Raw genomic sequence first — 24,380 nt, 5'->3', positions numbered from 1 at the left:
CAATGCTTCGGACTAAGGTGTACATGGCTGCCGTGCAGAGTATATAATTGTTGGTGCTTGTATATAATTTTGTGTGCCTGAAAGTGGATATACAATATTTTGTTGACTTTTTATATAGGTTCAGATAGGACTTTTCAACTTAGTTTAGTTACGTCTGTTTTAGTGTGTTCTGTATGAAGTCGGGACGACTAGTTTTCAAAACCGTGCATGTGACGAGCGATAGCAGACGACGTTCGGTGCGTGTCTCGCACCTTTGCGCAAGGAAAACGAAGTGGATAGGCACCAACGTCGCGGGCGCTCGGGAAACTTGGAATACAAAAAGCGTCTGGTGGTTCTTTCCTGATCTTGAAAGAGTGTGGACGTCCTTCTTTGACCGCCTCAGAACACAGTATATCCAATGGCCACAACAACACGTCACACTGCTGAACTGGAGAAACTTGCAGCAAACGGTCCGAAGTGTGAGGTTGTCGTTCTTATGAAGGGGTCGAACTGGTGCCAACAGTTACTCCGGCCAAGTCCGAGGCCCTTCTGGTCTGTGTGCCGTTGACGTGGCAGACGGGAGTCCACAAGCCCGGGTTTGCTGAATGTTGGCGGCGTGACGCTGACCAGTCCCGGCCCTTCTCTGCACTACCCGGCAGCTGGACGACCGGAGCCACAAAGACGGTAGTTCGCCGAGGTAAACTCGCCCAGCTTCCGGCGCGTTGCAGCCCTGACGCAGCAACCAGGCTGCCTCGAACATATGGCTTCTTTTCTGTAATCCATGCCAAGCTTCTCCCAAGTGAGCGCTCGTCCAATCTTTTGTGCACAGGCACACCCTTTTTTTCAAATTGTTTTCTTATTTGCGTGGCGTGCATTTTTCTTCCTTTTTCTTGTCATCTATTACAGGTATCCACATTACACGACACTGCACAACCTTGGGGTCAGCGAACAGGCTCCGGGGTAGGGTTCAGTCCAAGGATTATCGCAGAACTGTCTTTGAACCACACCAAGCTGGTGGGAAGTACTAAGCCGCGAGCTAGACAGTGGCGGGAAGGGGTGACAGGGATGTCACCATTGGCACTAATCGGAGAACTGATGGTGATAGTTGCTCCAGACATGGGAGGAGTGCGGAATCGGAAGCTGTGAAAAAACGCAGTGGTTTCTCGTTGATGCGTTTACTGCAGTGACCAAACTCGGTCAGCTGTACTCTACGTTGACAGCAAGAAATAAATGCAGATGCTGATCAGAGAAAGTCCCAACATAAAATTAGTTCATGAGCGCATGAAATTATGACAGCGAAAGTGATGTGATGACGAATACGATCAATGAAGACATGCACTGTACACAAAGCTGAAGGTCTAATTATTGCTTCATTAGCACCAATCAAAGATGATCGAAGGTAGGGCGCCTTCACTTTCCGCAATCGAGAACACAAGTCGGCGCGCATTACTGAGATAGTTGCTCTCGTGTCCAACAAAGTCAACCCCCGCACAACTTGCACAGTCCCCAATAACATGTTCGACGGTCGTTCAGAAGGACTTGGGTCATTTCGCCGCGATGCAGTTTTCCCTCCAAAAACTGCGCTGTTTATTTTTCCGACCGCTGGGTAGACAGTCGACAGACAGGCTAAAGCGGTGAAACAGAGCGTCGGAGTAGCGAAAGAGAGCGTGGTCGAGAGCCACGTGTATCGTTGGTCTTGTTGAAAATTTGCACAGGAAACGGAGATCGGTGGTTGGACGGACTCTAAGCATAACGGCAGTAACCTCGAGCAGATGTTTCATTACGTTTAAAAGCGGCATAACGATTACGTTCATCTTGCTGCTGATGTCGGCAGAACCGGGAAATGTGTCCTCGAATTCAACAGTAGTTGCAAACAGGCCGTGGGGCCCGGCCAAGAAGATTAGTAGGTAGGGTTCAGTTGACGAGCAACTAGAGGTGCGAGATGGCTGTAATCCGGCATTGGTGGTGGGACTCGAGATGGCGATTCTAACATTGAAACGATCTGTGCGTACCAAGCGGTTTGTGTGCAAGATGAAGCATGGTGGGTGCTTTGAAAAGCTGACAAATCTTCCCTCATAATGCCACACAGATCGCTTGAGACGGGCTTAGCGGGAAGATTTTTGGAAGGGGGTGCACTGTAGGCTTGCAATTTCTTACGAACTATGACTCTAATGAAGGATCGGAACTCCATACTGTTTGCCGGGGGGTTCTCAGAGAAGTGGGGTCGCAGGCTCATTGACTGCAAGGTATCAAGCCACTGGCATACAAAGATGATGTGAGAAACCATCGAAGGGTTCTGCGCGGCGAGGGCGTTGAAAGCGGGAAGTCCGATATCCTTCAGAAGCTGTCTGACACGATCAGCTTCTGGCATGATGTCGTCGATACGGCGGCAAAATGCAAGCACATCGTCGCTATTAGAAGTGTAGGACTTACCGCAATGTTGAACGTATTCTGCCAGTTTCTTCTGAGCAAATTCTGAACGGAAAGCCGGTGTGCCGAAAAAAACATCAGAGCTGTTCTTTTAATGAAGATCAATCTTTGTAGTCGCTCTCATAACTTAGGAACCTTGTATTGACCACCTGAGAGACCTAAGCGGGACGCGTGCTAATTTCGATGTCTCGTTCCAGTTCTAACCACATACGCGGTCATGGTTATCCAGCCAGTCTTCGACATCTTTGCCAGGCAGACCGGAGAAGATTGGAAGCTCCTGAGGAGAGTTGTTGACCGGGCTTGGGTTGGCGGTGGCTGGTTGTGCCGGCGAGTGGCTTGGTTGCACTTGCTCTTCTGACATGGTGGTCTACTGGAGTAAACGGCGTCCCGAAAGGAGCTCCAGGAGCTGGCTTTGGATAGAGAGAGGTCCAAGAGATCGGGAAGCACCTTCCACCAATTGAAATACCACGGTTCTGCGCACGCTTTATTCAAGCAACAGCAAGATCGCACTGATCACGAAGAGCAACGACGTGAAGACTGGTGACAAATGTTTACAGACGTGGAAGATGAAGTACAATGAATCCTTACGCGTATTCAACCACTAGGGACCATATAGACTAGAAGTGTCTTACATGGGCTCCTGCTTCTCGTCCTTTTTTAGCCCTGAGCAAAGACAGTGATGAGCTCAAGAGTTTCACAGCCTCAACCGCCAAGACACGAAGAATTGCAGACAATAGCCCCTTTTGGGTGCGTGCATTCGGTCTCAAGATATAGGACTTTGATTCCCGACAAGCACACGTCCACTTCATTAGGCTTGACGCCAAGTTCTTTCTTAGAAAACCTGAGTGGTGCGTGCACCACGCGTTCAGGTGTACTTGTGTCATGGCGTGAGCACTCCCGCTCGCTGTGGCGAAGGGCTCTTAGAATGAGCCGAGACGCAGCCGCGGCAAGCGGAATGCAAAGAAACCAGCAAGACTTAGAAATTGCAATACAAACTGAACCAGTGGTGGCAAACGAAACAATACAACATTCGTAGACCTGTGGCGCTGACAATAACAGAACAAATGAAACAGGAAGCGCTTGGATCACGACAAATAAGAAAGACAAGAAGGCTGCCGCCAAGCCAATGGCACTGGCTAACCAACCTACAGGGCAGCCACCTATCACAGAGCAGACGCCGAAGTCATTGCCATCGCAGCAACAACGCAGGCCCGAGATGCCACCTCTGCCACTCGATGACTTTAGGATCATCTATCACCTGCAAGCAGTTCTCGACTTTGCCAAATAGAACACCTTCGCCGTCACGCATGCCATCGGATCAGCGAGTGGAATAATGCAGCAAGAGTTTACCAACAACCTACGCGTACAAGTGCAGAGAACAGAAAACCTAATTATTGCCAGCACCGCCATCAATAAACCGCAAAGAACCTAGTAAGCATGAAGAAAACACTGCTTGGTTGCAATTTCTACATTGTGAGCGTTAACATATACCACTCCGGACAATGCCTGAAGAGGCGTCATCACTGGCTTAATACTCTGAACATGCACCGCAGAACTCAAGGCAGGACTCCGTGCCCCGGCAAGTTACACCATTCTTCGTGACCCAATGCTGGGTCAATCGTCCACGGCACTTGTATTCTTCGAGGGACCATATGTATCCTTCTACATATTCTTCTAGAGCGTAACCTTCCGATGCCGACAATAGCGCAAATCCGTTCAATACTGCCGAGCCTGTGTCAACACCGGACACTGTCAAGACATCTGTCCAAAGCCTACTCCGGATTTCAGCTACAAATGTGGCAACGCTGGACAAATGCAGCAAGATCAGAAAAAACAACGCGCAAGATCAGTGCAGAAGGGCAAGAAACTGCAAGTAAAGAGTGTAATGGGAGACTAAAGCCAAATCCACCACCTTACAATATAAGACAACAGCGCCTGACCAGAATACAGAAAACAGACAACTACTAGTGCTCTATTGGAGAAGAGTTCCCCGATCTTAGCCCCTCTGTGGTAAGATGAATCAGTAGGAGCAGAACCAGGCTACCCTGGTGCAGCAAATCTAAGTCCATCTTGCGACGTACTTCACGCTCCTACACTCGCATGCGCTCGCCATCAGCTAAATGAACGAGTTACGCCGCCATGTTAAGCAACTTCAGTGGTAGCGGCAGTTTGACCTCTACGTCACCCGAAACCGCTTTTATAAAAACCCTCAAAGATAGACTGCAAAACCAGCAGAATAAGCTCCAGAATCAGCACAGCCCATTGCAAAACCAGCAAAGCCTCATTGACAAGCTGTTTCAGAGTCAGCAAAGACAACAAGCGCTCATCGACCAACTACTTCAAAAATTCCAGGAGCAGCAAACGTTTCTGTATATGCGGGACAAAAATGCCTAGTGGTAGATTATACAAGCTCGCAGCGGGACAAGATTGCCTAAGGCGGACGTCCGAGCTCTTGTGGACGCCAGGTGCACAATATCGCAGAAAGCTTTTGGGACAAACATCCATGACACGCTGAAAAAGATTGTCCAGTCAGCATTCCAAAAAACGGACGCAACCTTCGAAACAGAATTACCACGCTAAATGCTGAGTTTGAAGGGATCACTGCATAATTCAACGTTTTTATTGCACACGTGAAGAAAAAGTATGTCACCTTGGCATAGCTCGAACTCTTCAGCAACCCACGACAACTAATCAGAAGAAGGTGCGGATGAATGGCCACAACGCCTCCTGCTTAGTCTCACCCACTCGCGATCGCCGACATGACGTCGAATCAATCGAAGATAGTGAGCCGCTACCACGAGTTAAAAACCAGCAATCAACTTTACGCATATGACAACGTAACTTTAGATCGTATTGTCCACGACATACGAGCCTAGAAAAATTCATGAAGTTCAATCAACCCACCATCATTTCACTCCAGAAAACCAATAACCAGGACGTCCATCTGCTAAGATACACGATCTGCGCTCAAACCGCACGCACCGATTTGCTTGTCAAGAAAGCTCTTTCAGCACAATAGTATGACGTTGAGCAAACACAGATGGAGCAACACAGATATAGCTTCTGCCAGACCAAAATTACGCAGAAAAGTGTATTATTAGCCAACGCGTAGAACACCCCTCGAGACCAACTACCAGATTTTGATCACTTCGTACGAAAACTCAGGAAGCGCACAAAAGGCCACCGGATCGTGATAGTAATAAACTTCAATGCTTCACACATGTCAAGGGGTTATGATAACACTAGGAAGAAAGACTAGTGTGCATGATGTCGCCCAGCACCACGGACGAACTTGTGGACCCACACTCTCCAGAAGACGAGATTCGGGAAGAGCGTCTCCAGGGACACCAACCCCAATCTCACCTTCAAGGGGAACCTCACCCGGCCAAAGTGGAGTATGCTACCTGAAACTTTAGGCAGCGATCACCATATCCTCCAAATTGACGTAGCGCACACTCGTCACCAGAACCATACAGGAATGGCATGCTTACTGCATGTAATGTCTACAGCTTTTATCTCGCCGTTGAAACTCCTCTATCCGACATTGAAGAGTGGTTCAGGAAGGTTTTAGGTACATCCGAACGAAACACTTAAAGCATGCAGCTCAACAGTGATATGACCGCAGTCGACGCCCATCTTATCCACCTCTGGGAGGCTAGGAGAAGACTTTTGCAGATCTGGGAGCAGCAAATTTTAACAGGAAGCTTCAGCAACAAGTCGCTCTCGTCACCAAGCAAAGTCAAGAACATGCCAACCAACTGGCCAGGTAGAACTTGCATGCCTTTTGTGACAAGCTACAGGGAAATCTTAGCATCCTCCTAGGTTCTCTTATGGGCACGCAACCCTTCAAGTTGGCACCGAAGCAGCGTCTTCACAGGCTTATTCACCACTACGCCGGATCGGAAGAACATCTCCTTCAAGAATTAGTGAAAAAAACTTCGCGGAGACGAGCCCGCTGTCTCGTCATTTAACCCCCAAGGAATATGCGGGTACACCAAACACTGATCTCGACCGGCCATTCACGCAGGCGGAACTTTAAGCTGTCCCATTGAAGTTGGCAAGAAATAAAAACCCCGGAAAAGACCGAATGGTGAGCAAACACTTCTTGCGCAACTTACCACACCAGGCCACCACAGCTCTTTTCCAATATTACAACAATTGTTTGGAGAAAGAAGAGCTGCCCGTGGTGTGGCAGAACCCGGAGATCACCATGACTCCCAAGGCTAATAAACCTACCAGCAATCAGACCATGCAGCTGATTTCCCTCAACTCGTGTGTGGAAAAGCTAGTTGAACATATTGCCACGAACGTAATAACAGGCAGTGGCGAATCGACGTCTTGCTTGCCCTCAGACCAGGACGCAAAAGCCCTCTTCTTTTTTCACTTCCAAGGTATTCCACCTACAGTATGGCTCATACTCATTACATGTGAGATTATTCCCTCTCCTCGAAAATCATTGACTCGATGCTAGTAATGAGCGTTGAGAAAAAAATGGGGAAGTAAAGATGCTACCATGGAACCCCACAACTCCGTCGTAAGGAAAAAAAATGGGCCGGTGTCATTGAATTACTCAATGAAGAAAAAAGTTGGGACACAAGACAATCGAAAAGAAACGAAAGTGACAAAAATTATTCATTGCATGGTAAGTTAGTCCACGTTCGATGGATTACGCAAAAAATATGGCTTGAGCCTTGACAAATGCAACGCATCACTTTGTGGAAACCGACGGGAACGTCTTGAGGTGCCCTCAGGGAGAACTTAATACGTAACGTCACTGAGTCGGTGCAGAACTTTGTAAGGGCCGAAGTAGCGTCGAAGAAACTTTTCAGAGTGACCACGCTGTCGGATGGGAGTCCACACCCAAATTTGATCGCCTGGTTGGAAGGTAGCCTCTAGGTGTGTAAGGTTGTAGCGGTGTGAGTCGGCAGTTTGGCGAGCCTGAATACGGCATCGGGCGAGTTGACGGGCCTCCTCGGCGCGTTGAGCGAACAATGCAGCGTCTGCGTTGAACATACTCAAGTTGTTGGGAAGGGTCATGGGGTCGAGCATTGTAGTGACCTCTCGACCATGAACTAATTAAAATGGTGTGAAACCTGTACTTTCTAGGACTGTTGTATTGTAAGCAAAAGTTACGTAAGAAAGTATATCATCCCCGTTCTTGTGATCAATGGCCAAATACATTGACAGCATATCTGCAATGGTCTTGTTCAACCGTTCAGTGAGTCCGTTTGTTTGGGGGTGATAACCCGTGGTTTCCGATGTTCTGTACCACTTTGTCTCAGCACTTCTTGAAGCATCTCTGCGCTGAAACCTGTACCACGATCAGTAATTATCACAGATGGTGCTCCGTGCCGACATACGATACTGGCGACAAAAAAGTGTGCGATTTCGTTTGCGGTAGCTTTGGGCAGGGCCTTTGTTTTGCTGTAACGCGTTAAATAATCGGTGGCAACCACAATCCGCAGGTTTCCAGGCGAAGAGGAGGGAAATGTGCCGAGCACGTCAATGCCAATTTAATGGAATGGTGTCTTCGGCGTGGCGATAGGCTCTAGTAATCCTGCTGGTCGTACAGGTGGAGTCTTACGGCGTTGGCAGTCGCGGCATGTGCGGACGTACTGCTTGACTGTCTTTGCGAGGTGGGGCCAGTAGTATGAGCGGCAAATTCTTTCCAATGTGCGCGTGTAGCCAAGGCGTCTGGATGATGGTTCGTCATGACAAGCATGTAAAATATCGTCCCGAAGCGAGGTCGGCGCAACCTGTAGATAAGTAGCCTGGGTATGGTCGAAATTTTTCTTATAGAGGACTCCATCCCTGATGCAGAACGAGGCCAGGGAACGTGCGAAGTTTCGAAGAAGGCTGTGTTTTCGGCCTTCGAGGTAGTCAATCAGCGGTCTTAGCTCCATGTCGTCACGTTGTTGTTGAGCCAAGTCGGTTGATGATACAGATGAAAGGAATGTATCGTCCTCTTCAACGTCCGCGTTCGTACTTCGAATTGGTGCAAGTGAGAGACAGTCAGCATCAGTGTGTTTACGTTCTGACTTGTGAATGACTGTAACGTCAAATTCTTGCAGCCGAAGGCTCCAGCGTGCTAGACGACCGGAAGGGTATTTGAGGTTGGCGAGCCAGAATAAAGAATGGTGGTCGCTAACTACCCTGAATGGGTGACCGTATGAATAAGGGCGAAACTTTGTTATAGCCCAAACAACACCTAAGCATTCTTTTTCTGTTGCAAAGTAGTTTTTCTCTGCATATGATAGTGTTCGACTTGCATAGGCAATCACGCGGTCTACGCCATTTTGCCATTGAACCAATACAGCTCCAAGTCCGACATTGCTGGCATCCGTGTGTAGCTCTGTGGCAGCGTGATCGTCAAAGTTACCGAGTACAGGTGGGGCTTGGAGATGTTTTCGTAGCGTTTCAAAGGCGTGATGCTGATCATGACCCCAAACAAATGGTACGCTGACTTTTGTAAGTTCATTTAGGAGTTCAGCGATTTTAGAAAAGCCTTTGACGAAACGTCTGTAATATGCGCAGAGTCCCAGAAATTGGCGGAGGTCGCGCTTGTTCGTTGGGACAGGAAATGCGGCAACAGCTTTCGTTTTCTCAGGGTCTGGGTGTATACCGGCGTGGCTGACAACTTGACCAAAAATTTCAGTTCTTCGAATGCAAAGTGGCATTTCTCAGGTTTGAGAAAAAGTCCAGCTGTTCGATTCGCCTGAAGAACTACCTGTAAGCGCTGGACGTGCTGCTCAAACGTGTCCTAGAAGACGACCATATCGTCATGGTAGACAACAGACGATTGCCATTTTAGCCCAGAAAGAACCGTGTCCATCATTCTTTGAAAAGTAGCTGGCGCCGAGCATAAGCCGAAGGGAAGGACCTTGAACTCGTAGAGTCTGTCAGGAGTAATAAAGGCGGTTTTTCGCGGTCACGCTCATCAACAGATATTTGCCAATAGCCACTGCGTAGATCCATAGAAGAAAAGTAACGAGCATTGCAAATGCGGTCCAGCAAGTCGTCTATTCGTGGTAAAGGATACACGTCTTTCTTCGTGATCTTATTCAACTTCCGGTAGTCAACGCAAAATCGCAGGGTACCATATTTTTTCTTTACTAAGACAACAGGAGACGCCCAGGGACTGGTCGATGGCTAGATGACATCGTTTTTGAGCATCTGCTGGACCTGTTGGCATATAACGTCTTGTTATTTTTGCGAGACTCTGTAGACATGCTGTCAAATGGGTTTCTCGGTAGGCTCGGTGATGATACGATGCTTGGCAAGCGGTGTTTGGTAAACATTCGAAATCGTAGCGAAGCAGTCCGGAAATGAGCCGAGTAGCTGCAAAAGACGTTCCCGTTGTTCGGACGGTAGACCCTGGTATACGTCGAGAGTGCTTGCGAATGTCATGGCGGAATCGTCGCACGACGAAAGAGCAGATAGTGTTGAGAGACCAGGGACGTCGGCAATATCATCAAGGTATGCGATCGCAGGGTGTTTGGTAAGATGGTGATACTCCTCGCTGAAATTTGTGACTAATAGGCAAGCCTGCTTTTTACTGGGCTGAACAATACCTCGGGCAACGCAGATTTGTTGTGGAAAAAGTAGGGACAAGTTTCCTTCTGCAATTACAGCATCGGCGACGTCTTTGTCACATTCAACGTTGATAAAAAGGCTGCTGCGGGGAGGCAGAATAACAGATTCGCAGGATACACGTAGGGCAGCATTCGATGAGCGGGCGTTTTCCGCTTCAGGATGAAATGGGTTCTCGAACAGCACCTGCAAGTCTCGTAGGTCAATAATTGTGCCGTGTTCGCGAAGAAAGTCCAGCCACAGAATGAGTAGACGGGAGCACACAGGTAATACGAGGAAAGACCCTGTGAACATCGAAGCATGGACTCGAACACGGGCTGTGCACATTCCAGTCGGCGTGACGAGGTGTCTCCCTGCCGTGCGCAACGGCGGTCGTTGCCAAGGGGTAGTTACCTTCCTCAGTTGGGATGCCAGGGCGCTGCTCATAACCGAATAATCAGCGCCGGTGTCGACGAGGGCAGTGACGACGTGATTATCGACGTGTACGGTGATGTCGGCAGAAACAGTCTTATGACTTTGGGAAACGACTGGAAAGTCAGAACGATCTTCGCCGGGTCTTTCTGTCGAGGGAGGCTCTTTGTCAGTTCGTTGGGACGCGGCTTCACCCCGAGGAGCCGCGGTTTATGGTTTCTCCTGTGGGGATTCGGTGACCGGCCTCTGAAAGGAGCATAAGATGACGAGGAAATGCTTGGTGACGTGGGACGGCGAGGTGATGGTGATTGTGGTTGGGGGCGTTGACAAAGGCGAGGAGCTTGCTGGCCCGTAAGGTACGCTTTGATGTAGCGGGGACGCTCACCGTAACGTGGGCACCGAGCATCAGAGTGAAAGCCACGGAGACCAAGTTGGCGGTACTGGCAACTACGGTAGACGTGACCCGCTTCGCCACAGTGGTAGCAGAGTGGACGGTTATCTGACGTACGCCACACGCTGGCCTTTGTGGCGTTCTGCCACGATCCAGACGGACGATAAGTTGGTGCACTCGGAAACCTTGAGGTGGGTGGTGGAGTCGAAGAGGTGCCCTGGAATCGATAGCTAGCCTGATCTATTGTCCCCATGGTGGTATCAGGGCCATGTGGTGCAGGAGATTGCAGAGCCGCCGCATAAGTCAGCACAGGGGCCTCAGGCCTTGTTGGCGTGAGTGGGGTGACCACCTGTCGAATCTCATTTCGGATTATGTCTGCGAGAACACTTACGGATGCTTGGGGTCCCACTGCTTGCAGTTGGCGCAGCTCGTCCCGCACGACGCTTCTTATGAACTCTGCGAGGGCATGCCTCTCGCTGTCAGCCCCGATAGAGCATGCAGCAGGGGTCACGTCGTGGCATTCATACTGTGACGACCAATACTGGAGAGTACGCTCCATTGCGGTTGCCTCATTTATGAACTCTGCCACAGTCGACGGTGGATTGCGCACGAGTCCGGCGAAGAGCTGCTCTGTTACCCCACGCTATAAATGCCGCACCTTCTTTTCCTCGGACATTGCAGGGTCAGCACACTTGAAGAGTCAAAGCATGTCCTCGACAAACATCAAAACTCTCTCGTTGCGTCGTTGGTTCCGAGACGAGATAGCCTGCTCTGCTCTCTCTTTTATTTCAGTGCCGCGGTACGCATGACGAAAGTGTCGGCTGAACTCATGCCACGTCGCAAAAGAACCCTCGCGATTCTCGTGCCACGTTTTGGCAGAGGCTTCTAACGCAAAGTAAACTCTCAGCGACTTGCGAGCTTCATCCAATTCATTGATATTGGCAACTCGATCGAAGTGGTCAAGCTGGTTGTGAACATCTTCATAAATCTCTCCATGAAATGAGCGTGGTGTTTGCGCCGCATGAAAAACATGTGGGAGAAAAAAATAGGCGTCGTTGGTTTGACTCGCCTGGTTGGTAGTTGAAGTTGCCATCTCGTCTTGAGAGAGGTTGTCCCTGTCTCCAAGTAACTCAGTGTGTCGGCTGAAAATCTGCAGCCGAGGCGCATTTACCCAGCACCTCCACCAGTGCCGCGAACGTAATAACAGACAGCGACGAATCGACGTCTTGCTTGCCCTCAGACCAGAACGCAAAAGCCCTTTTCTTTCTTCACTTCCAAGGGATTCCACCTACACTTGATGGCTCATACACATCACCTGTGGCATTCTGTACATGACCGCTTGACTCTGTACCTAGAAGATAATGAGCAACTACCAGATTTGATGTTCGGCTTCAGACAGCAGCTCTCGACGCAAGACGTGCTTCTACTACTCAAAGAAGGCTTAATTTATCCCTTCATTCACCGAACCAAGTACTCAATACTCGGAATCAATGTAAACAAACGGCAAAGCAGTGAAGGAGCTGCAACAGTTCTTCTAAGAAACGAAGATTTTTGACGAATACTGAGCGGACAAAAGTTAAAAGTGAGCGTGTCGTCTACGTGTTTGTTCTGCCCATATAGGAGAACTTTTGCACTCACCCATGTAGAACTGTACATATGTATACATGCTATTATTTTTATAATAATTTTATTTGTACCAAATAAGTGAAAAGGGGTAGCCGTCGCCAAGTAACGGTGACAAAAACTCCTTTGCTTGTTTTCTATTTCAATAAAAAAACGGTGTATTCGACAACGTAAGCCATGACGTGATTCTCACACACCCCCAAGGCACCGGCTGTAGCGTTATGACCTACAAGTATGTTCGAAAATTTTTAACGAACAACACAGCAACTGTGGGCATTTAGAACATCTACAGCAAAATCTTCCCACTACCTAAAAGAGGCACGCCAAATGGTTCACTCATGTCGCTGCTACTGTTTTACGTGACCATGATCAATCTACCTAAGGTTCTCGATAGAACACCAGATGTACGGCACGCAATGCACGCTGACGACATCACGCTCTGGACTAACGTTTCAAGCATTGGGAGACAAGAGAGATACTTTCAAGATGCTGTAAACATCATCGAAAAGTATCTCCGAAACAGCGGCCTCAACTGCGCTCCTGAAAAGTCTGAGCAACTTGTACTCAAACAAGGGTGAGAGGTAGGCCTCCCATGTACGAATAGCCCGTCCCTTGCGTCAGCTTCAACGAGACAATTAATCCGAAAGTTGATACGCTACGGGTACTCTGACTTCACAAACTAAAAGATGGATTAGGAGCGACCACCATACCGAGACTACAAAGAGCTCTCTCACAGCTCATGCACCTCACCAAGAGGATCGCAAACCAACACGATGGACGAATCATGCAAGCTTTTCTCACCAGCCGCAACAGAACAGCATGCCATACCTCAGTTTAAAAACCACCGAAATAGAAAAGAAACTTGTGATTATGATAAAAAAGGCAACCAAAGCCGCCTTCGGACTACCACCCATGGATTTTACTTCGCTTCTTAAGATGGGTGTTCAGAACACGTGGCAAAAGATGACCGAGGCTCCTGAGGACAGCCAGCTGAAACGACTGAAGCTCAAGTCCACTAAGAGGTCGGTATTCTGGTATCTCAACTACAGCGAATCATACATTGCGGATGCAGACCGGAAAAAGCCCTGCCGGTGGACACTCGAGAGTCCCTGTCCACGCGTATGATATCAGCCTCGCAGACTCTCAATGCTGAGAGTTAGCGTCTGCCACAGTAACGGCACGCAACTCAGACGCTGTGGAAGAACCGGTAATGGCTTTCTTCACCATCACAAGTAAAGACGCCACGGCGATCTTCACTGACTTGCAAGCCGCTTGCCGAAATTATGCGAAGGGCCACGTCTCAGCTGACGCAATGGACATCCTTCACCGGCGAAGCTCTCCATTCCCATATACCTTCGTAATCTGGGTTCCTGAACACGAGGGTCTACAGTGAAATGAAGCAGCCCACACCGCTTCCCGCGAGCACGTCAGCCGTGCTGCCTGTAGCAAAAGATACCCGATTTTCGGCTGCAGAGATGGAGTAATAAAAAAACACCTACTCTACACTACTTGAACACTACAAATGGGAGCGACAGGTGTACCCTCCACCCCATCTAACACTAACCAAAGAAAAAAGCGTCATCTTCAGAAGCCTGCAAAGCCACACTAACATACATAGCATAATAATGCACCGTCTCTACCCAACGACACATGGCTACATGTGCCCGCTCTGCAACACACCAGGCACCCTGGCACACGTGCTCCTGGAATGCCGGTGCCACGCAAACTACGACATGCAACTGGAGCGGGAACAAGCCCCAAGAATAAGCGACCACCACATAATCGAAATATGGGAGGCGAAGCTCGTCATTAAGGATCTGAAAGACCAGCGACAACTGATCGTCAGGGCCACAAGGAAAGTTGAATAAAGCCAGAGGGTTCCTGGACTAGGTTAACCTCTCACCTGTAGGTGATACTGGGCCTCGTTCGGAGCACTGTTTCTAAATAAACGTTTCTTTCCTTCCCTCAATTAAACGAGGCTTGAGATATATCGAAAACAGCTTCGCAGATTCTTTGAGAAAAGATCAGGCCACACGCACTCGATCGGTTCCCACCTCACACGGAACGCAATGAGAGAGTGCCGCCCAATTTCAATGAGTCAGCCGACATAGCTACGCGAGGACTAGTAAACCATGCAGCTATCGCGGGGCGTGCCACAGTTATTTTGAGAAACCAAGATATTCTCATGCCGTATAACAAACTGATAGAACATTTTTACCTGGCGCGATAAAAATACCCTCCACTACAAAGAAAATTGAGCTCTGGCAATCATGCTTCTCATATTGGGAGGTACCACGATTTCGCACTTTTCAACAATATATATCCACAAATTCATTTTAGTAATACATGTTCCACTTGACCTAAAGTAGCCAACATGGAACACATGTTCTGCCAGTGCCTCGCGTGACGCTCTGGTATAGTCAGCACGTAGATGAAAAGCGGAAATGGGTTGGTGTCAACACCATCTCAATCGAGCCCTGCTCAATCGGGAGCTCAAAATGCTGTATATAACAAAATTGAAGCAATCTGGTACTTCTGCAGGCAACGCTGAGAAAGTGGACCCGCGAATAGTGCAAAGTACAGCACTTTTCGCTGTCGCTCTTGCCACATCCTTCGTCGGAAAAGGTGTACAGTAAAATTTACACACTCGGCTTTTTTTCTCTTGAGCCGCATTCAAAAGTAGTACACATTTTGGCAGAACATCAGCCACTTCCGTTTTCTGGCCCTTTTGAAATTTTATGTGTACTGGTTTGCTTTTAGCATAAACAACCATTTTTTGCATTTTAGCTTCAGCTAGAAAGGGATTAGTTTGTTATGGCGAGAAATACAAAAAAGTAGCTGATGCTCAGGGTAGAGTACAATCTGGCGACCAGAGAAACTTGTGAAATTTTCTGAGCCAAAAATTGGGCACGAGCGTTTGCTTCCATAATGAGCATCATTTCGCTCGGCTGGTGTCAGATTTCGTAAAGAAAAACATTTTGTGGCTCTTGCCTGTCAGGCATTTGATGAGAAATAGCAGCTCCAATATTAAACTCGGCAGCATCACACTGAAACGTAAGTTGTTTCGGAACCTCAGAGTATGTAAGCGCTCAACAACTCATAAGTAGTTGCTTAGTCGCTTCAAAATATTATACTTTAGACTAGAATTACGTTTGCTTTTTTAGCATCTTGAGCAACAGTTCTGCAACGATTGCTAGGATTTTATTATGCGTTCTATAAAAATTGAGCAAGCCTAAATAAGCTTTGAGTGCAGTCACGTTTTTGGTGGCGGAACATCTTTTATGGCCTTGACCTTCGTAGTAGAATAAATGCCTTCTGAGCTGAGCTGGGGGCCCAGATAGTGTACCAAGCGTATTAAACTACTTTTCATTTCTTTGTGCTCTTGCTCAAGCATTTCAAGACAATTCCTAACGCTTAGAACACTTATTCAAATTTTTGATCCCGTATAAACGCCATCGATGTTGCAGCCAACATTTCTTTGTTCCTTTTGTGACCACAAAATTCACTGCGTTTGGGAATCCTCATTCCACCATGTTCGCCATCTTCACTTTTACAATATAATCACAACTGTGTGCATCTTGTTTAAGTGAAAAATTAGTCTGGCGTGATCGCTGAATTAACGGCGTCGAGACAATGTCATCACCGCTGCCTTAGAGTGTGGTTGTCAAGGCCGCTGTCAATCGTCAAGTACTCTCTCATCTCGAGATCTCCTGAAGCTTCGTTCGGGTCACCGGTTGCTAGGCTTGTCTGCTGTCATGACCAAAGAGACACTGCCTTGACAATCCAGCAGCCTCACCCAACCATCCATCCTCGCGTGAATTACCACCACCCGCCAGCGGCATCTATCTTCACGCCTCTAATACGCGACGATACCAGTGTATGGCTGAAAGAGTATGACTTTTTTCAAGTGCGTAGAACCAATACGACGCACCCCAGAAACTTCAACACTTCGCGTTCTACCTATCAAACGTCACAACATTGTGATATTTTAACCACGAGGGCAGCTTATCTGAGTCTTAAGTCTTAGATCTTTGCTTAAAAAATCCTCATAATTTACGACTGCCAAATATCTGAATTGTAGAATCGAAGACGAAGCTCGATGTTTGCGTTCAGCACCTGGTGAGACGTACACCTCGTACATAGAAGACGTCAATTTCCTTAGCCGCCTCGTGGACTCGGTTATGTCAGAAGCTGACCGCCTTCGACGCATCCTTAAATGAATGAACCACGTCGCGTTCATTGCTATAACCGTCAAAAACACCACCTTCGTTGAGTATGGCATCACAGCCCGATACCATCTAAATTAATTGCAGACCATCCGGCTGCACCCAGACGACTGTGACGTCTGGCTTACGTCAGACGCTTCTTTACGACCTTTATTGCTACCTTGATTAGTAAAGAGCTCACGTGCAAGGGCTGCTATTACACCAGACTCAGCCTCACTCCTCGTCTGCTAGTCTACGCCGCAAACAAGACCTGCCTTACGGCTTGCTCCCGCACACCTAACAGTCCCCCGCTGTGGCGAACTCCACCCGTGACGTATGTTCAAATCGCTGCTATGCAACGTGCATTGGTCCAGAAGTAAAATAATGCGGCACCGGGCTTCTAGTAATGTAATACGGTAAATGGAAAGAAAAAACAGACGCGATAAATTATTCTCTTGTATGGAGTTTCTTTCACAGAATAAAATTTAAGTAGAAGTAACTGCCTAGGTAACTGCAGAAAACGTTACTACCTTCAATTCCACACGCGAAGTATGCGCAAATTGCTGCCACGCAACCTTTATTACCCCCAATGATTCAGTCTGTGCATCCTGTTGTCCCTCAAATCAACTTTGCGACGGGTGCACTACGCTGGCCTGTCCCACCTCTTCTGAAACTCTACGCCTCTTGGCACTCATCCTACCCTGTGTGTTATTATTGAAGCATCCGAGGGCACAGCGCACAATATTGTCGCAATAGACAGCAGGACGAAGTCCGGCGCTACGACTTTTATGAATGGAAGTCATCTCTTGGTCAGTTCTAGCAGCACCGCTCGTAACGCCGTTCGCTTTTCTCATCTTCACCACCCGACGCACACCGGACTTATCGCCCAGGACGCCTTGCTCCCCTTCTCCTCTTCGACGCTCAATGTCACTTCTACGACCGGTCGCCTTTGGCCTATTTCAACAAGGCTGTGGTGTGCTAAGGTACTCGCAGAGGCTTTCGCAGAATTATATGGGGTGCCTTCCAAGTTGAGTATCAAAAAACTAAGCAAAAAAGCCAGTGGGTTCTATTTCGGCAATGGAAATCAAACCCTGCACCTCAAGCATTGGAAGCAGCCGTTCTAACTACATAAGCAGCGCTGCGGACCTCCAGGTTGTTCCTTTACTTCTAAAGAGCCCATCAGAATAAATAAACAATAGCAATAAAACAACATGGGCTTATGCAGTCGACAGGACGTAGACCGATTTAGTATTCTTGAACAGCCTCTATTGAGGGGAGCTGAAAGAAGTTTAGCAGAGCGCAGTAGAACGATCAAATTACGTACTCTTTTTTGAACAGAACGCTGTTCTGAAAAAAAGATCAATAGCAATATCACTCGTAATGTACACAAACATATGTGCAGAGTTGAATACTAAGCGTGTGTATGCGTTCCCTCAATTACTTTGCAGAGCCCAGAATATTACTTTTTAGATACCATTCAAATAATTTCCACTTTTGGTCTTTAGTATCATACTCTTATTTGAAATCTCGTATATTTTCATATCCTTTTTATGAAAAATTCCTTGTGCCTTTGCTTATGTGCTTTTTACTCCTTTTGTCTAAGCTCAACTGATTGAAAGTGGGGTTTATACATATCAATATTTTACCTAAATAATTATGACAGTTTTAATTAGTCCGATCTGTATTTCTTTGCTGTATTTATACTTAAACAGCCCTATACGACAGCTTGTGCACTCCGAGTTCCATTTTAGTTTGCTCTGACTTGAAAATACCCTCGGGCTGCGAACAGAATAAGAAAATTATCACAAAAACAGCCTCAAAAACGCTGCACGACTTTCGCAAAATAAAGCACCCAATAAGTTGTTATATGAGTAATTTCACATTCTTGAAAAAAATTTTACTTTAAAAATGGCACTCAAATACGGTTAGAAAAATAATCAGTCCAGTCTTTTTGAATATTTACAGTTATTAACTTTTAAAATTGTCTCCAAGATATTCCCAGTACAGCTGAACGCATGATTTTCACTGTATGATGGTCTCTACATGTTGATTATTGCTATGTATGTTTCACTTCATCGCCATATATGCTCATCGACATCGACATACAAATTCATCGACATACATTCTGGTGGTTATCGCGGGAATTACTAAAATAGCTATATTTGCTGACCAATTCAAAATAAGCAAAAAAATGAAAGCTGTATAAGTGACAAGCTACTTCTATAGGAGACTCGGTCAAAAGAGAAGCTCTAATCTGCATATGGTAAGTGAAACTGGCAACTGTTTCTCACTTTTTGACTACGGTCTGCTAACCTCATGAGGTAGACATATAACAGATTTACAGATGACTTTTGTTTCTTTGTTAGATTACAATACTTGCCCATTCTGGAATATCCCCGGTAGGGCCAGGATTTCGGAGCCACCCCGGCTAAAAAGAATTAAACTAACAATTACACCAAAGCACAACACACAAAATACAGCTGCTTATAACAAAATAACTCTCAATCAACAAAAGACACATTACCTGAGTAGTTTACAGATATATCATATATGAAAACGCTTTGCTATTGAAGTGGCAACTATCCTATCTATTTCAACAGTAAATACGAAATAAATTTCGTAGAAGTAAGACCATTGTCAGAGCCAGATCAGAAAGTGTGGCACCAAGTTTCAAGTATTGTATTATAGCAAATGTAATAAAAACAGACGCGATAAATTATTCCCTTTTGTAGAGTTTATTTCACAGAATACAACTCAAGTAGGAGTACCTGTGTAGGCAACGGCAGAAAACAATAGTACCACCAACTCCACACGTGAGGTATGTGCAAATTACTGCCAAGCAACCCTTCATACTTTCAGTGGCTCACTCTGTGTATCCTGTTTCTGCTCAAACCAACTTAGCGGCACTTGACCCAGGCTTGCTTGTCCCACCTTTTCTCACCTTCTGCTTCACTTGGTCCTCATATCGCCCAGTGTGTTACTATTGTGGACTTTGAGGGCACATCTTACAATATTGTTCCATATTCTAGCCGGACAAATGTCGTGGTTATGTCTTTTATAAAATAAATAGGACAGTATTTCCTGGTCAATATTACCAAAGACGCTTGTCACCCCATCATCACCTAGTAAGTACCAACAGGGCCGCTTTTCATCACGAACACCGTGGCTGCGACTTTTCTGAAAGTAACTGGGCGTCTTCTTCTGGTCAATATCAGGAGAGCCAATTTTCACAACGAGCGCCCGTCTTCGCCACCCTACGCACCTTAGACCTACCTGACGATAAGTATGGCGCCAAAACAGAACGATGCCAAAGAGACAAGGAGGACACGTAAGACATGAGCACTAACTTCCAACTGAGTTTTATGCGCAGAGCGCGAAAGCATATAGAGAAGACAGTGAAGCTTGTGACAAAAACCATGTGGCACAAAGGGCAGTACACAAGTAAGGGAACAAAAGCACCGAAAAATTGGCAGAATCCACGCACAGTGGGAATTGATGATGTGCGAAGCACGAATAAGGAAGGTTGATATGTCACTGTACAATTTGCACAACGTTACGAGGTGGAAGTAAACGATGCCACACGTGACTTTCCTGTCATGATCTTCATGTTTGGAAATGTCGTTTACCTTCGTCATCTATTCATGTCACGTGTTACCAAATTTAGTATATCCGGAACTAGCAAAACGGCAGCGAGCACGCTACTACCGTGGTATGTTGTCATGTTCTTACATGACAGGCGTGTCAGGATTATCATGTTTGCTCCAGTCTCATATTCCCTCATTCATCGACGTCACGTAAGGCAAAATTTGGTTTATGTGGAGCTGGCAAAACGGCTGCGAGCGCATCACGATTTCAGGTCCGAATAAATTCCATTGTAGCGTTGACGCGCGCGCACTCTGGTCACAGCGACGCTACGTTAGCAAAAACACGAGCACTCTAAAGTCTAATGTCAGGTGCCGCCAGCGCCCGTCGGTGCAGCCCGACGGCAACCAGCGCGGCGCCGATGCGTTACCCAGACAACACTGCTTCTCTCTTTTTTCGTGATGGGGAGACGCTGGACGCGCTGAAGCGCGCGTGCGTCAAAGCAATGCAGCGTGGTGTATGCTTGCCAGTATATGGCAACATCAGCGCCTGGCGTCGCAACGCCGGAATGACGTGACGAAATGAACGCCGGTGAGCACGTGCACCACATAACGTCGAATTGTATTGGCGCCTTCACTGTGACATGTAGTCATGTTCTCGCATGACACGCATCTTGATTATCATGTTTGCACCAGTCACATACCTTTGCCATTAATTGGCGTCACGTAATAGCATATTTGGCATATGTGAAGCTAGCGAAACGGCCGCGAGCGCATTATCAGTGTGGCATTTAGACATAAAAAGCATGTCGTGACTATCATGTTTGGATGTGTCATTTACTTATGCCATCCGTTCGCATAATGTCATTTACTTATGCCATCCATTCGTAATACCAAGTTTGGTACATTCGAAGCTAGCGATACGGCCGCGAGCGCCTCATGAGCGTAGGATGTAGTCGTGTTGTGAAGAACACGAATCTCAAGTGTATCATGCTTGCACCAGTATCATACTTTCGTCGTCCATTCACGTCCCGTAATACCAAGTCTGGTATAAGTGAAGCTAGAGAAACAGACACCAGCGCATCATAAGCGTGGCATAGAGTCAAGTTGTTTAATGACACGCATCTCTTGATTATCATGTTCGCAACAGTCATATACCTTCGTCATCCATTCATGTACCGTAATACCATATTCGGTATAAGTGAAGGTAGCTAAACAGCCACCAGCGTATCATGAGCCTGGCTTGTAGTCATGTTGTTACATGACACGCATATCATGATTTTCATGTTAGGGTCTCTCGCGTGTGTTCGCCTTGCAATCATGTCATACCATACCAGTTTTGAAACATGCCATGTGAACGAAACCAGCGCAATAGCTGCAGCACCATGGAATGTAAGTCATGACTTTCTTGACATACATGTCATGATTTCATGTTATGGCTGGGCAAATATGTTTTTCATACAGTCATGATGTGCTATAACCAGTCAGGTATCGATACCATTATATAAACGGCAAGAAGAGCTAAAATTATAAGGTGGAAAGATGGATAGATAGATAGATAGATAGATAGTTAGATAGATAGGTAGATAGATAGATAGATAGATAGAGAGATAGATAGATAGATAGATAGATAAACACGCTCGAATTCGCCGAAATGCTTCGCCTTTAAAAGGCAAAGAAAAGTCGAAGAGGAACGAAAACACAAAATAAAAGTATTATTACTGCTTGCGCGTAACAATACCTTCGAGGAACGTTTGTTCATTCTCGGACAGAGACACAGAGGGCTTGCTAATGCATGACACCTGTTCGCGTGACATCTGCGTGGCCTCGACGATGACTCGGATACACTCATTTCTGTGCCTTTAAAGCGTCACTGTGTCCATGAACTGTGACACACAGTTGGACTCAGTGCAGTGCAGAGCAAAAAAATTCCGCCATATCCACGAAGTGAATGATGATGAGTGGGCGAAGCTCCGGAGGTAAACCTGGTAAACCATGAATCCTCTGTACATTTTGCCCACTCGATTTTATTACATCGCTCCCCCTAGCGTACGTCACCGCACTAAATCGAACGATTGCCTTCAACCAATGACACGCGCCATATGTGACATCATTCCTATTTTATAAGATCTCGCGTCTCTCATCAACTACAAGTACCGCTTTCTAGTTTATAACATCTTGCATCTTTTCATCATCAGCTACAAGTACCACCATCTAGTAAACACTGCAAGAACTAAACTAGAGGTGGCTACATACAGGGGACGGTACCGCCATCTAGTGAACACTGCAAGAACTAAACTAGAGGTGGCTACATACAGGCTACAGGGGACGCACAGCCCACGCCCTAAGGAGCTTCGCCCCTAAAAAAACACCTTTCCAGTTTCTAACATTGTTAGCGTGTTCTATCGGTCGATTGTTCAGTCACCCGTGTGCTCAGATTTGGGCGCCAACTAAAGAACCCCAGGTGGTCCAAATTTACGGAGCCCTCTACTACGGCGTCTCCAATAATGATATGGTGGTTTTGGGACGTTAGACCCCACATATCAATATCGTTGAGACACCTTCTGGTCGTTCCGACATAAAAAACACCGCAGGAAAGGGGGGTCCTATAGAGAACTTCAGGGGAGCATGCCACATACCCATTTCTATGCTGAGCTCTACATTCTGTTGATGACCTTGTTTTCAGGGGGTTGGCGCATTTGGTGAGGCTAATTAATTTGAACGGTGCAGAGAACAGCACACGAACTCACACATGTTTTCCAATTTTCTTGAGCCTGTGTGGTATCTGGTGATTGTGTGGAACAACAACGGCTATCCTTTCACGCTCGGTATCCATGTTGCTTAGTTCCCGTCACTGCCTTGGCTCTGCCTTATTAGTCCACAGGATAGTCTCTCGAACGGAAGCGATGACTTTTACTTTTCTGTTTCGTTTCCTTTTAAACTTTTTCTTTGCCCTTTTCTCAGCTTTCTATTTTTTTCTTACTCATGCATTGCTCTTTGTGCCACAAAGTTTTTGTCACATTGTTTACGGTCTCCTTATATGTTTTCACGCTCTGCGCAATAAACTCGATTGGAAGTTATCACTCGTGTCCTCCGAGTCCTTTTTGTCTCTTTGTCATCGTTTTGTTCTCGCACTAAAACATTCGTTATGTCATACCAACTAGCCCAAGCTGCCACACTTCTAAGTCAGACCTACCCCTCTGGATGACCCCACTCCCCTTCTCCTCTTATACGCTTAACATCGCTTCCATGACCAGTCGCCGCTAGCCCTGACTACCGTTAAAAAAAGCTGGTGCAGATTTTGGAAGGAAAACTACATCACCCGGACATCACCCGGACTCGGCCAATTTGTTGTTAGTATATGCTGAAGGGGTGCCTATTCAAGCATTGCTGGACACTGGGGCTACTGTTTCTGCTATTTATGCAAAGCTGAGTTGTGCTCTGCGTAAGGTTACTACACTTTATAATCACTTTGTCTTACTTTGTGCAAACGATTTAACAATACAGCCATCAACAAAGTGCACTCTTAAATATAACATAGATGAGATCCAACACAATATTTAGGTCGTAGTGTTGACTTTCTGTGCGTCAATGCTTAACTTGGGATGGGACTTTTTTTTTCAGATGATGCCGCTTCCATCTCATGTCATCCGTGTCCTGCGAGGCCACGGACTTGTTACACGCTGTATGTATAAATAAATGTTATTTCTGTGTCTCTCTCTCTTGCCAAAATTGCGTCGTACATATCCAAGAGACTCAGATTACCGATGGTGAATATTCCTCGTGCCACCACCTACGAACCATCAAATATTCTGTTGTGCCACTTGGTTACGAGCAACTGCCTACGGTTGAATTAAACTTCGCTGACCATGGTGATGTTCCAGCCACTCCATCAGCCCATTGTATGTCACAGGGCATTGAAGTTGCGACGTTCTTGTTTGTTTAACAAACGGCACCACCTTGCTTGTACACAATGTCACAAATGAGCCCATTCTGCTTCGAAAGGCGCTGTTCTAGTTTGCGACATAGGCTGAAAAACTGTCTCTTTCATGACTGCCAATAAAGATGCGGAGCAACTACGCTCACCTACAGAATCTACCCCTGCTACAGCTATTACCATGTCATTCATCAATGACCGAACTTCACCCTTAGCAGAGAATTTACTTGCGT

At 46.8% G+C, this 24,380-nt stretch overlaps 1 protein-coding gene across 7 annotated transcripts in view; it reads right to left on the bottom strand.

Annotated features, from left to right (window-relative positions):
* LOC119183125 (uncharacterized) overlaps positions 1–24,380 on the bottom strand; it is a 182,753-nt gene that overhangs the window by 142,362 nt on the left and 16,011 nt on the right. For all 7 annotated transcript variants that reach the window (XM_075866328.1, XM_075866329.1, XM_075866333.1 and 4 more), the window contains exon 5: positions 19,010–19,057. In XM_075866328.1, coding sequence (XP_075722443.1) covers positions 19,010–19,057 — 48 coding nt within the window. The remainder of the gene's footprint in view (positions 1–19,009; positions 19,058–24,380) is intronic.

Source organism: Rhipicephalus microplus, chromosome 6 (genome assembly GCF_043290135.1).
Source record: "Rhipicephalus microplus isolate Deutch F79 chromosome 6, USDA_Rmic, whole genome shotgun sequence".
NCBI classification, from domain to species: Eukaryota; Metazoa; Arthropoda; class Arachnida; order Ixodida; family Ixodidae; genus Rhipicephalus; species Rhipicephalus microplus.
This window is presented reverse-complemented; position numbering and strand designations above follow the sequence as displayed.